The 14785-nt window shown below is 44.1% G+C and overlaps 1 protein-coding gene across 1 annotated transcript in view; it reads left to right on the top strand.

Annotated features, from left to right (window-relative positions):
- The first annotated feature begins 731 nt into the window (after positions 1–731).
- The window catches only part of Pgk1 (phosphoglycerate kinase 1), an 18684-nt gene continuing 4630 nt past the window's right edge, over positions 732–14785 (top strand). The window contains exons 1-8 of the mRNA XM_029534573.1: positions 732–892; positions 5402–5452; positions 7435–7590; positions 7712–7856; positions 9771–9874; positions 11104–11223; positions 12896–13190; positions 14692–14778. Coding sequence (XP_029390433.1) covers positions 828–892; positions 5402–5452; positions 7435–7590; positions 7712–7856; positions 9771–9874; positions 11104–11223; positions 12896–13190; positions 14692–14778 — 1023 coding nt within the window. The 5' untranslated portion in view covers positions 732–827. The remainder of the gene's footprint in view (positions 893–5401; positions 5453–7434; positions 7591–7711; positions 7857–9770; positions 9875–11103; positions 11224–12895; positions 13191–14691; positions 14779–14785) is intronic.

Below are 14785 nucleotides of genomic sequence, written 5' to 3' on the forward strand. Positions count from 1 at the left end.
GTCTATCAGTTACTTCATCTTTAATAACAGAACGTACTTAGGAATTTTATGAGCATTGTTAGTTAACATGACACATGCTGTATGTATTCGTCATTATGAATAATGTAACCACAGCAATTATATTGTACTTTTTATTATAAAAGGAGGGAGGGGAAGGCCTGGTCCTTTTTTGACTTCTGAGAGTTTTCGATTACTAAGTAAGACCTTATGTAGACTTCCATTTGGGAGCTGAGAAAGCAGAGGATTCCAAAAGGGGATGATGACATTTGCAAAGGTCTAGAAAAGGCGCCTGGGAATTCTACCGGGTAGGGGAGGCGCTTTTCCCAAGGCAGTCCGGAGCATGCGCTTTAGCAGCCGCGCTGGGCACTTGGTGCTGCACAAGTGGCCTCTGGCCTCGCACACATTCCACATCCACCGGTAGGCGCCAACCGGCTCCGTTCTTGGGTGGCCCCTTCGCGCCACCCTCTACTCCTCCCCTAGTCAGGAAGTTCTCCTCCCCCACGCCCCGCAGCCTGCGTCGTGCAGGACGTGACAAATGGAAGTAGCACGTCCCACCAGCCTCGTGCAGATGAACAGCACCACCGAGCAATGGAAGCCGGTAGGCCTTTGGGGCAGCGGCCAATAGCAGCTTTGCTCCTTCGCTTTCTGGGCGCAGAGACTGGGAAGGGGTGGGTCCGGGGGCGGGCACAGGGGCGGGGCCAGGGGCGGAGCGGGCGCCCGTAGGTCCTCCCGCGGCCCGGCGTTCTGCACGCTTCAAAAGCGCACGTCTGCCGCACAGTTCTCCTCTTCCTCATCTCCCGGCCTCTGGATCTCACTTTGTTGCCAAAATGTCGCTTTCCAACAAGCTGACTTTGGACAAGCTGGACGTGAAGGGGAAGCGGGTCGTGATGAGGTAATTCCGTACTGCTGCCCTCAAGCCCTTGGGGCCACATTCTCTCTGGCCTTGGCAAGCACGCTTTCCCCTTCATTCTAAGTTGCACTTACTTTTCAGCTGGGTCTTGGGGGTCCTGGGTTTGGAGGTTAAGGCTGTTCCTCTCACCCCATTGGGGCGGAGACTGTGTTCGAGTTTGCATTTCTGCGTCCTAACTGCTTTTCTTCTAGCTTAAAAAGCGATCAACAGTGTCCTTTAGGGAGTTGATCCCACCGATAAAGGGCTCAGATTCTCAAGACTCAATCTTTTTCCCATTTCTGAAGTGCGGTTTCGTCTCTTGTAGCGAGAATGGACTTAATACTTATCCTGCAAATCTCTAGGCCCCTGCTGAGGGACCTTGAAAGGTCATTTAGCTAGTTTCCCTTCCCCCAAGATCCTTGGACCATCCGTGACGAATTCGAAACCGCCCACATTTCATTGGTCCTGGTACAAAAGATTTCTTTCCCAAAGATGTTGCTCAAAATACTCTCGAGTGGAGGTCCCTCTCCCCAAAGAATTGTGGGTGGGAGGGTGAGGCCCACTGGATGAAGCTCTGTACGGCTTATATAACAGGCCTCTGCTGCCCTACCTTGCGGTTGGACTCCTGGCCTTGGGGTTTGCATCAGGATTGTGACACATGCAGGGTGTGGCCGCCGGGAGTTGGAGGCCTGTAACCTCACTCTCAGAGGTGGCTAAAGAAGCAGGATGTCAGAACTGAAGAAGGCTCCCACGCACGTGACACATGTGGGTCCCTGGTCACTGACTTAACTTGGCTTCTCCTTTACCTGAAAGAATTACTGGGGTGTATGCATCATCTCTATTTTTGCCTTTCATAATGTATACTTTTTTTTTTGCCAGGATTGAAGGATGATGATTAGATAACATAACTGATGGCCCTGATTGTTCATGTAACAAGGACCCAAGGATGGGAATTTTTAAGGGCCACAGATAGTCGCAGTGACCGACTACTCTGCCTGCTTGACCTTCTTTGGAAGCGGATAGTTGATTGGCAGTAATCCTGGTCCCTTTGAAGATTTGGGCCAGTTCACGTGAGGGAGGGCATCCTTTAGATACTAACACATGTAAGGGAGCAGAGGTTCTCTGGCCTCAGTACCAGAGAATTGTACAGGCACATATTTTATCGTAGCCAGTATTGGTAGATGGCCTTCTCTTACTGGGCTGATATCCAGAACCAAGTATTATGTTTGTGCAAAACACTTAAATGTTAGCCCAAATGGGATAGAGTGATCAGGATGGAGCAGAAATCCCAGCCACCGTAATCATAAAGGGCAGTTTCCAGCTAGCTTTTCAGTCTGTTCTAAAGACAAAAGGGTCATCCTGTGAGGGAGACAGGTACTACTGGCTTGAGACTGATATTTCCAGATGCATGCAGCTGCTCAAAGACAAGACAGTGGGCCATTGTGTTGGTCACTTCTGGGATGGCAGTTTGGGACTTTATGCTATCTTCCACCGAGAAACTATCTTAAAGGAATTAACTCTGACTGAGGGTGAGATAGGAGGCAACAGTTCTCTTTAGCCCCAAATCAAGTTTCATTTAACACAGGTTAACCTTTAAGCCTGGAAAAGACTGGCTGGCCTCCTTTGGCTGATGGAAAAGGGCACGGTGAAGGGTATTGAGCTGTAGAGAATGTTGCAGAGCCAGGACTAGGATTTGGGCCTCTTTAGCTCTTTGAACAGGATGACTGAGGGACAGGTTGGGATGGACTTTATCTGTCGAGTTTGCCGTCCTTCTGTCATATGGATACATTGTACTTGTCCATATGTAGGCCAAAGTAGTGAAGTTGCTTGGTTTCCAGATTAATACATCTTTAATGGGGAGTTGCCTTGTAGGCTTCTCTGGGGAGTCTAGGCAGCCATGCCTGGGTGAGCTCAATACCTTTTTTGTTTCAGTGCCTCTTTTGTGGTAGTTGCTGGCAGTGCTTCAGAAATGGGGCCTCCTGCGTCCCCTGTAGAAGGGCATTCTTGTCTTTTGACTAGTCCCTTGCTTTAAATTGGCAAGGGAAGTTGATTTGTTTTGAAACTTTTAGTTTTCATTGTGTTGGGGAATCAAACAGTAGCCACGTTGTGCTTGAGCACCCTACCACTGAGTCACACCCCAGTTCCTTTTGGAGAAACTTTAAAATAAGCCAGAAACCCCAACAGGTTCCGCCTCACTCTCGTTGATTTTACAAGGCCGTGTGAGTACATTTCCTGCTGATTCTTGTCATGTCATTTCCTTTCCACCCATAGGTCCCTAGTCATCCTTTGCTTGCTGGCAAAGTACTTCTGTTTCTTGTACTTTCTTCCCCCAACCTCACTGGTTTTCTTTTGGGACTTTTGGAAGCAACAGTTCTGGTGGGGAGAGGAAAACGGAGAGCAGGCACCTTCACATTAGCAGAGTTTAGCAATCAGTCCACGAGGCAGTGGCAGGCATGGTTCCTTCCCTTGAGGTTTTAGTAGAACGGGACCTGGAATCCTGAGATTTCAACAAAGACTTGATAATTCTAATTTAATGTTCTCTGTAAAGTTTTTGTTTTGTTTCTTTGCTTTGTTTTTTTGAAGCAGGGGTTCACTCTAGCCCTGGCTGTCCTAGAACTCACCAGGCTGACCTTGAACTCTTGCCTCTGCCTCCTGTGGTGTGTGCTGTAGCCACCACCACTCTGCTTTAAAAAGTTTTATTTTGGAGTAATTACGAAGTTGTAAAAGCTTGCAAAGACTACATAGAAACTCAGTTTTCCCCAGTATATATGTATATAGGTGTATATATGCTCAGTATATATGTATATATGTATGTGTATACACCGTGTCCCCCCACCCCCCACGAGAACAAGTGATGTGTGTAAGGAACACTGTTCCTGCTTTGGAGTCTTCAGGAGAGAAGCTAAAGGCCGAGTTGTAAGTCTAGGACAGAGTGAAGGTCAAAGGCAATCAAGAGGTCAGTGAGAACTAATCCAGTTTTCATTGGTAAGCTGATGCCATCACAGCTTGGATAGGACCCACAGGTGGTTGGATATTTTAGCTCAAAGGCATTCATTCCTTCTTTCTTGTAAGGTTCTGGGTGCAGGAAGCAACACTATCCACCCTGTGCAGTTAACCCTTTTGTCCATTATCTTTTCTAGGAGGCTGCAAGAGGGGAACTCAGTCCTGGTAATGGGATATTTGATCTGTGGTCTGCACTTTAAGGCTGGCAAGGGCCTGCTCGGGATATTTAAAGAGGGTGTCTTAAGTGCCTGAAACCAACTAGAGTGCATTTCTTTGTTCAGAGGCACACTGCCTTTTAATTTTCAATTGGAATCAAGAAGTATCTCCCTCAAGCTCCTTGGTGAGGTAGATTGGTGTTCAGGGTGGAGAGGAAGCCAGTGACCTGCAGGATTTGTGGTCACTGCTGCAGACGGGAAAGAGCAGTGAAAATGGGAAAGATGGAGTTTCACAATCAAGACCAGTAGCAGTCTTGACCCCTCATTGCAGCCCCTTAGTGAGTGGTACCAAAAGTAATGCTTTTACTATAGTTCTTTCAAGTAGCAGTTATAGTTTGGGGAATCAGTGGCATATAATAATAACTAACACCAGTGTGATACCATGTGGCACTTCTAAACCTTTCACATTTACAACTCTTAGCCAGATACTGTACTCATTTCACAGATTTAAGAAAAAATAATAAAATGTCTTGTGTGGATGTCTTGCGTGGATGTCTTGGTATATACTTGGTCTCAGTGTTCATTCAGAAGGTGAATGAAAGCAAGCTACACCGCAGAATGAATCTCTCAAAATCATGGCAGACAGAACTTAGACAGTAAAATCACCACCCCGTAGGAAAGAGTTCTGAATTGGTTCCTAATGGTAAACAGGACTGGGGGTGTCATGCTCAGGTCCCTGGGTTCAGTCCCCAGCACCACCACAAAAAAGAGAGGTAGTAATCCGTTAGGTTAAAAGGGACAGCTTCATTGTATTAGCTTGCAGTTTTTTGATCATATGCCTCCCACTTACCTATTGTCAGTGGGCGGAGGCACATCTCATTTTTTTCCCTTCAGGTTTTTTGAAAGCCACTATTATCTTATATTGAAGCATTGTTTTGACTATTCAGCCTCCAGTCAGGCATTTTCTAGAAAAAAGGAGGTTCTCTTGCTGTGATTTTTGTTTTTGTTTTTTGTTTTTTAAATTTCTTTGGGGAATGTTACCGCAAGGAGTCAGAAGGAATATCAAAATAACTAGAGTCAAGGTGCATTACTTATTACCTGATACCCCCTCGGACTGCTACAGAGACATCATACTAAACAGAATTAAGCTCAGTCACTTGTGGAGTTGAGACGATAACTGGCTTTCTTCCACCCATGGGTCTTGGGGATAACACTCGGGTGGTCAGGCTCGCCAACAAGTGCCCGTGCCCTGAGCCATCTTGCCAACCCTCTGTCTTTTAACGGTTTCAATAAAATACTTAGGGACCAAGACATTGATCATGGCTACGAAACTGAAACCTTTTTTCTTTTCTAGGGTGGACTTCAACGTTCCTATGAAGAACAACCAGATAACAAATAACCAAAGGTAAGATTCCTCGTGAACCTGGCTTGGGTTGCAGTTGTTTGAGTATCTGGAGTACAAATTCCTTTCTTTCCACACTGGGAGTACAGCAGTTGAAGCCATGGTTTCGATTTACTAGCCTGTCAGTGTGGGAGTTAATATTCTAAATTTACGAAAAAATATTGTATAAAAAACAGTCCTAAGCAGGGTGTGGTGGTGTGTGCCTGTGCCTTTCGTCCCAGCACTTGAGAGGCAGACATCTTGAGACCGAAAGCAGCAGAGTTCTAGGATAGCCAGGCCTGTAGAGAGACGCTGTCTCAAGAAATAAACAAACGCCAAAAAACCCCACACAAACAAAACAAACAACTCCCCTCACCCCCTACCCTCCCACCCGCACTAAAATCTAGCTTGACATAATGGTGTATCCCTCTAATCCTAGCGCCTGGGAGTCTGGATTTAGGACTGTTACTATCAGTAATTTTTAACATTGCATGCAGTCACGGTTTGTTCTAAATTGCACAGATAAGGTATTTTGTTGGTGGTGGTGTTGGTGGGAAGTTTGGTTTGCTTGTGCCTCTAATTTGGGCACTAGCTTAAGAAGCAGAGTTTCTTTGTTTTTATTTTTTATTTTATTTTGTTTTTGGTTTTTTGAGACAGGGTTTCTCTGTAGCCCTGGCTGTCCTGGAACTCACTCTGTAGACCAGGCTGGCCTTGAACTCAGAAATCCGCCTGCCTCTGCCTCCCAAGTGCTGGGATCAAAGGTGTGCGCCACCACTGCCCAGCCAGAGTTTCTTTGTAAAGATTTGTGAGTGTGTGTGTGTGTGTGTGTGGGGGGAGTGGTTGCCTATGAAGGCCAGAAGAGGGCATTGGATCCACTGCAGGTGAAGTTATTATGGTGGCTGTAAGCTAGCGGATATGGCTGTTGGAAACTGAACAGCCTTCTAAAATAGCTGCAAGCCTTCTTAACCAGTGTGTACTCTCCAGTACCCCCGCAGAAATGGGATTTTTATATAATAGCACTGTTTTTGAGAAAATTTATAAGAAAGACTTTATTTCAAAACATCATTCTGAGACATTGTTTCAGTTTATGTTGGGCTTGACCTGGGGACCTTCTTGCTTAGGCCTTCCAAGTGTTGGTTTATAGGTGTATTCTACAAAGCCTAGCTTTTTATTTTAAATTAAAAATTTTTTTAAAAGATTTATGTGTGTATAGATCTTATGTTTTGTGACTGAATGGCACCTTGTTTTCTCACCCTCTGCTGATGGGCAATGAGGTAGACTCTTTCATTTTAGCCATTGTAAACAGTGCTATAATAAATACAGATATCTTTTTGTATGTTAATTTCACTTCCTTTGGGTCTGTACCAAGTGACTCTGGTCACAATGGTACCTTCTACCTAGCAACTACTGATTTCAGAATGAGGGAGCAGGTGTTGATCATGCATTACCTTGCTTCTACAGAGTAGAAGAACCAGTGAACAGCTGTTGTCAGCACTGAGGGGGTACTTTAAAAGCTGAGGCATGGCCTCATGTATCTGAGGCTGGCCTCAAATTTGCTGTTCCTTACCGAGGATGATCTTGAACTTCAGAGTCTCTCTCTCCCTCTACCTCCCAAGTCCTGGGTTCACAGATGTGCATCACCACCATGTGCAGTTTGTGGTGCTGCTGGTCCCAGGGCTTTGTGCGTGCCAGGGAAGTATCAACTGAGGTGCATCCCCAGCTCCTGAACCGGCTAACCCAGGCAGGTGCTGCTATAGACAGCAGCTTCGGGCTTGCTAAGTTCTTTCCTGCATGAGGAACAGCTCTATAATGAGACAGTGTAAGGCCAGGTGGCAGCTTTGTATCATGTTCATCTTCTCCTGAACTCAGCTGGAATTCTGCAACTGTCAGATTTGAAACTTGAAGAAGAAAAGAAAGGGAGCTTTATATTGTGAAGTCAGGAGTTCAAAGAGTTCCCACTAATTCCTCGGAATGACATTGTTCTGTCTTTTTTCTCTTGGTTATAGGATCAAGGCTGCTGTTCCAAGCATCAAATTCTGCTTGGACAATGGAGCCAAGTCGGTTGTCCTTATGAGCCACCTGGGCCGGCCTGATGGTGTGCCCATGCCTGACAAGTACTCCTTAGAGCCAGTTGCTGCCGAACTCAAATCTCTGCTGGGCAAGTGAGTACAGGGTTGTGGTGCTGGCGAGCTGGGAGGTGAGGTCGTCAGCAGGCTGCCTGCCACTGGGTCTCAGCTTTCAGGCCACTCCAGTCTCTTCATCTCTTGCTCCCCCCTTCCCCAGGGATGTTCTGTTCTTGAAGGATTGTGTGGGCCCAGAAGTTGAGAATGCCTGTGCCAACCCAGCGGCTGGGGCTGTCATCCTGCTGGAGAACCTCCGCTTTCATGTAGAGGAGGAAGGGAAGGGAAAAGATGCTTCTGGGAACAAGGTAGGACCTGTGATTTGGATATTCTTGGGCCATAGGGCCTGAGTTTGCACGAGGCCATGATGAAAGAATAGAGGAAACTTTATTTTCCCAAACTTTTTTAAATGTAAAAATGTATAGATGGGGGTCTGTGGATGTGACTTAGTGGTAGTGGACAATGCCCCAGGTACAAACAATTGTATAAATGCACAGCATGATGTTTCTGAGTTACCAAAGAGTATACAAGCTGCATAATCTGTCAAGGAATGGAATGTGACCAGCAGTGCAGATGTTCTCTTTCTGTTCATGTTTGAAATCTCTTTGAAAACATACATGAATTCTATTGGATGATATGAGTATTGAGTGAAGGTAACGGCAATAGTGAGATTACTTTAAGGCATTTCTCTTTTGAGTTGGGTGGGTGTGGTTTGAGATAAGTTCTCATGTAGCTCATGTGCTACATAGCTTAGGCTGGTCTGAAATTTGATGTAGCCTAGGATGACCTTGAACTCCTGGTCTTTTCCATCTTCCCAGTGCTGGGATTAGAGGCATGCCCTCGCACACCTGGCTAAAGGCATTTTTTTAATGAAGTATAATGTTTTCATAAACATATGTAGGTACAGGTGTCATCATTTGCTAAAGGAAGGGGCTTTGGTTTCAGAAAGGCAGTCATTTTGCTGAAGTCACTGTTGCTGGGCTTTATAGGTTCATGAAAGTCCATTAGATCTGCAAGCTTTACCTACAAAGATCCACATGGCAAATGCTGTAGACTTTGGGTCATGGAGTCAATTGTGCACAGTTTGAATCTACTCCCCTGCCATTACCCTAGAAATGCTGTTGTAGACAATCCACTAGACTGGCTACTAGACCTGACAGCAGAATTCAACTACTAAAATTGTTCAAGCCGCCTTTTTGAGCATGATATTGGATTTACCCTTTGGTTAGAAGGGGCATGAATGGCACTTCCTAGTATTTTCTCTTCTTTGGCTCTTCAATGATGTGAGAAAAAGATGCTCTGAGGCATCAGTTCCCCTTTGACCTCTGACATTTCTTACTGCATCCTGAGTGCTTGCTTTCAAGCAGTTTCTTTTCTTAGCAGCACAGTCCCTGAGCTTGGCCCTACCCTGCTTTGGCGTGCTTGCTACAGTACTACTAGTTAAATGCTGACCTAAAATTTGCTGCCCTTTTAAACTGAAACTCAAGACTCAAACTAGTGCTTAGAAATGGCAGGAGCAACTGGAAAGTTGATGCAGAGTGTTTTATTCAGGAATCAATGAACTGACTATGTATCTGACTTAGTTGGGTCAGTTGCTATTTAGAGTCTAATGGCTTAGAATGCCTGAAAGTTCAAGCTGGACACAAACATGAAGTCAGTTCAATTTTATTTTTATGAGGTATTTGTATGTGTGTACAGGTGCCCAAAGAGGGCCACAAGAGGGTGTTGGATTCCCTGATACTGGAGTGCCAGGCAGTTAGTTGTGAGCTCCAGTATGTGTCCTGATGGAGCAGCAAGTGCTCTTAACTACTGGGCAATCTGTCCACCCTCATAATGGAATGTTATTCAGTGTGTCTATGTTGTTAAAAATAACATTGTCTTCCTTGTACCCATTGTCAGGTCAAAAATGAGAATTGTCCCGATTGTTAGTTTCTATGGCATTTTTTCCATGAAAAGCTTTCAATTTATCTTATTTTCCCTCAAACATTTTTGATTTGAAAAATTTATTATATATTTAGTGTGTGTGAATATATATGTGTATATGTGTGTACAGTTTTCAGGGAGAGGCAGAGGGGATAAGAAATGACCAAATGACTGACCCTGTTGCTAGTTGTGAAACTTATTGTCCTACTAAGTCATGGTGGCCTGAAATGCTTTTGGAGTTTTTTGGAGTCATCAACATTTTCTATATTAGATTTTTCTTTTTAAACTTTTCTCTGCAGGTTAAAGCTGAGCCAGCCAAAATTGATGCTTTCCGAGCCTCACTGTCCAAACTAGGAGATGTCTATGTCAATGATGCTTTTGGGACTGCACACCGAGCCCACAGGTACCAAAAAATACCTTGTCAGTACTAGGCAGAGCACAATGATCTTAGGCACCTGCGCCATTCAAATTCTGGACTGTTTTTAGAGATTACAATCTTCTATTATATCGATTGTGATTTAGATCAAAAGCAATTTATGGGAAGAAAGGGTTTACTTGGAGTATGCCTCTAAATCACAATCAGAAATCAATAACAGAATTCAAGCTTTGCTTCCTGGCTCATTCACTGGCCTCTGCTTAGGCAGTCTCATGTTTTATTTAGCCCTAGTTAGCTTAGAACTCAGCATGTAGACCAGGCTGGTCTTGAACTCACAGATTCACCTGCCTCTTGATTCTTCAATGCCACCAGTGCCAGACAGTTTTCTTATAGTTCAGGCCCACCAGCCTAGGGATGGTACCATCATTCCTAGTCTGGGCCCTCCTACTTGAATTAGCAATCAGAACAGTGCCTCACAAACATGCCCACAGGCTCCTTTGAGCTGGAGGGTTCCTCTTCGAGGGAACTCTAGGTTTTCGGGTGACAATAAAAACCAAGAGATATTTTTAACTTCTCTCTCTACTTGGTGTTATATGACCCTTGTTAAATATCCTGATTCAAAGTGGAAATACAGATAAAAAATTGGGAGTAATAAATAAAGTTTTTTTTTTTTTTGTATAGCTTCAGGAACAGGCTTCTCTAACTTTGAATGCCTTCTGTAGAATTTTCTTAGCTTTGGAAACATACTGTCAAAACATGTTCTCATCAACTGGTTGATTATATTCTGTGATTTAACCTTCGGCCTATTGAAAACTATTAACTGAGCATTTTTTCCCTTACTATTGAGTTTTGCCTGTATGTTTCTCTGCACCATGTATATGCAGTACCTTCAGAGGCCAGAAGAGGGCATTTGTTTCCCTGGGGCTGGAGTTACAGAGGCTTTTGAGCTGTGTACTTTGAGGATTTGGTTCTGAATCCGGGTCCTCTACGAGAACAGCAAATGAAAGAGCCATCTTTCCACCCTTTTCCTGGGTATCTTAAATTCCACTTCAGGTCACTGCTTTTTTTTTACCCTTGATTATAAATAGTCAGAAAAGTTACCTAAGACGTAAATGGCTTTATTGCAATTTAGGGATGAAATCAGTCTCTTAGTATCTTAGAAGTGATGAAAGCAGTTTAGTAATATGGAACTGACTTCTAGGTGAGGACATGGTACAATTTAACTAGATTTTGAATACATTTTTCTCTTTCCCTAGCTCCATGGTGGGTGTGAATCTGCCACAGAAGGCTGGTGGATTTTTGATGAAGAAGGAGCTGAACTACTTTGCCAAGGCTTTGGAGAGTCCAGAGCGACCCTTCCTGGCTATCTTGGGAGGGTATGAAAGAACACTTGTGGATCATATTTAAATAAGTGTTAGCCTGGCCTGGTAGTGGTTATAACATTGGGTAACTGAGGACAATTTACTAAAGGGACTGTTTACAGAGGTAAGGTCAGAGATGCAGGGAGGAACAAGGAACTTGGACTGCTTGGACGAAAAAGCTGCATTTTACTTGGCATAGCTGTTAGGCAGTAGCCTCTTTCTGCTTAGAGAACCATGACCCTTCAATGGACTGTTCCCCCACCCTCCGTGACTAATGCACACCCAGCGTTTCCTCATGAAAAATTGACTCTAGAATTGTGTCAGTTTCACATAACATTGTTGCTCTCTAGAGGTCATGAGCTCTGTTTCAGGGTCCTTGGAGAAACCAAGATGTGTATAGGGTTTTGTGTTGTCTTAAAATCCTGAAAACTTTGAACCTTTTCTTTTTATGTAATGAGAGCTCTACTGCATACACATCTGCTTGTCTGAAGAGGGCATCAGGTCCCCTATAGATGGTTGTGAGCCACCATGTGGTTGCTGGGAATTGAACTTATAACCTAGAAGAGCAGCCAGTGCTCTTAACCTCTGAGCCATCCCACCAGCCCTGTGAACCTTTTTTTTTAAACATCTTTTTTTTAACTTTATTTTTTTATTGGATATTTTCTTTATTTTCTTTATATATTTTTTTAAGGCAGGGTTTTCCTGTGTAGCCCTGGCTATCCTGGAACTCACTCTGCAGACCAGGCTGGCCTTGAACTCAAATCTGCCTGCCTCTGCTTCCCACGTGCTGGGATTAAAGGCCACTACTGCCCTGCTGAACCTTTTTCAATGAGTTAAAAGCATTAGACTCTGGTCTTTGGCTTCTTCACATTAACATTTGAGCTCTCTGGCTTTGTTCTGAATGAAGACCTGGAATATGTGAGTGAATGCCCCCTGCTGGTGGTATTGAGGTTTCAGAATAAGCCTGAAATACAGCAGTCTTTAACCACAGGGGATATGTTGGAAGATTTCTGAACACTTAAAGCTAAGGATAGTGTGAACCCTGATCTATATATAGGCAGTAGGCAGAGAGGCACACTGGGCCTAGTATGGGATTTGGAAACCTTAAAGCCCACTCCTAGTGATATTCCTTCCAACAAGGCCATACCTCATTCTTTCCAGACAGTTCAACTGGGGACTAAGCATGCAAATAGTCAATGGAGACTATTTTCTTTTTTTTTTAATGTTTATTGAACATTTTTTCAAAGACTTTATATGTATGTATACTGTAGCTGTCTTCAGACACACCAGTAGAGGGCATCACATGTCATTACGGATGGTTGTAAGCCACCATGTGGTTGCTGGGATTTGAACTCAGGACCTTTGGAGGAACAGTCAGTGCTCTTAACTACTAAGCCATCTCTCCAGCCCGAGACTATTTTCATTCACATCCTCAGTTACTAATCTGGCAATCTGGGCCTTGTGAATTTTGGATGGGAGCATGGTTGTTTAGATAGGGAAGCTTTGCTTTTCTGTTTATGGTACTGAGAATGAACCCCAGGCTTTACACATGGATCAATGCACAGAGGGTTGGAGAAACAAGGAAAATTTAGGCAGTACTTCTGTTGCTTCCCTACTGTGGCTTTGAGTATATAGCACTCCACCCATCACTTGTGCTTTCCTGGATGATTCTTGCTTTCTCTTCTAGAGCTAAAGTTGCAGACAAGATCCAGCTGATCAATAATATGCTAGACAAAGTCAATGAGATGATCATTGGTGGTGGAATGGCCTTTACCTTCCTTAAGNTGCTCAACAACATGGAGATTGGCACATCTNTGTATGATGAAGNAGGAGNCAAGATTGTCAAAGATCTCATGTNCAAAGCTNAGAAAAATGGTGTGAAGATTACCTTGCCTGTTGACTTTGTCACTGCTGACAAATTTGATGAGAATGCCAAGACTGGCCAAGCTACTGTGGCCTCCGGTATACCTGCTGGCTGGATGGTGAGTCAGCTGGTTGTTTGCTTATGTAAGGGATCAGAAATTCTTGGCATCATTCATTCATCCATTCATTCATCTAGCAGATTTTTTTTGTGGCATTAGAGATCCATCTGTGTGTCTCATAGATGTTAAGAAGTGAACTACCCCTGAGTTCTTCCAACAGGCATATTACTAGTCTTCCATGGGAACTGTCAAAGAGCACTGCAAATACAGTGGGGACCTGAGGGCAAATCCCTGGGTAGAAGCAGTGCTAGTAGATTGCTGCTGCTTTCATCAATAAGAGGGCAAACCCACTTGATTCTTTCTCAGTACATGTTTTACATTATGTGCTACAGGCAGTACTCTTTCTTTTTTGAGACAAGTACTATGTACTTTCATGGTTTAATCTGTTCTGGATTACAGTGCTAATGGCTACAAGCCATTGTAAGCAAACATTCAGATGGGCGAGATGGCTCAGTGGGTGAAATTGCAAGCTACATGAGCTTGATGGTCCTGAGCTATATCTGTGGGACCTGCACTGGAAGGAAACAGTTTCAAAAATTGTTCTGACCTGTGCGTGCTCCCATAATAACAACCATCGTAAGAGATAAAAATTAAAAACTTTCACAAAACATAGATAATCAAAGTGGGCCAGGCATGGTGGCGCACGCCTTTAATCCCAGCACTGGGAAGCAGATGCAGGCAGATTTCTGAGTTCGAGGCCAGCCTGGTCTACAAAGTGAGTACCAGGACAGCCAGGACTATACAGAGAAACTGTGTCTCGAAAAACCAAAAAAAAACTAAACAACTTTTTATTAACTTATTTAAAAAAAAGACTTTCAATAGGAATGGGATCCAACACCCGTTTGAGCATGGCTTCCTGGAGATCCCATACGTGGGAAGTTGAACACAACTGATCGGGTTCAGTGTTTCTCAGTCTCTACTGGAATCTTGAGGAGTTCTAGCTGTGATAAGGCTATTTATATTGTGGCACGTCTAGTACCACCAGTTACAGTGTGTCACTTGTTTGTGTACACTCCAAGTTATGACATCAAAAATGCCCTCAGACATTGGCACTTGCTCTGATAGGCAGAATCACTCTGCGTTGAGAGCCACTGATGTGGGTCTTGACTGTTATAGTGCCATTAAGAATGTCTTTATTAAGCAACATGAGGTTTTTCCCTTACTTGATCTTACATAAAATTGAATGTTTTTATCAAAGGGCATATACATATAAGTTAAAGGGAGCTAAAGGGTACATTTTGATTCTGGTAGGAACTTTGTTTTTCAAGGCAGCGTTTCTCTGTAGCCTTGGCTGTCCTGGAACTCACTTTATAGACAAGTCTGGCTTTGGACTCACAGATCTGCCTGCCTCTGCCTTCCAAAATGCTGAGACTAAGGGCATGCATCACGACTGTCTGGCCCTAGAAGAAACTTGATGTTCAGCATTACATTATGGTCTTGGTAGACGTTAGTTCTAGTAAGTTTTCTTAACAGTTATCCTCTTTTGAATTCTACCCTCCAGGGTTTGGACTGTGGTACTGAGAGCAGCAAGAAATATGCTGAGGCCGTGGCCCGAGCTAAGCAGATTGTTTGGAATGGTCCTGTTGGGGTATTTG

Source organism: Mus pahari, chromosome X, assembly GCF_900095145.1.
Source record: "Mus pahari chromosome X, PAHARI_EIJ_v1.1, whole genome shotgun sequence".
NCBI classification, from domain to species: Eukaryota; Metazoa; Chordata; class Mammalia; order Rodentia; family Muridae; genus Mus; species Mus pahari.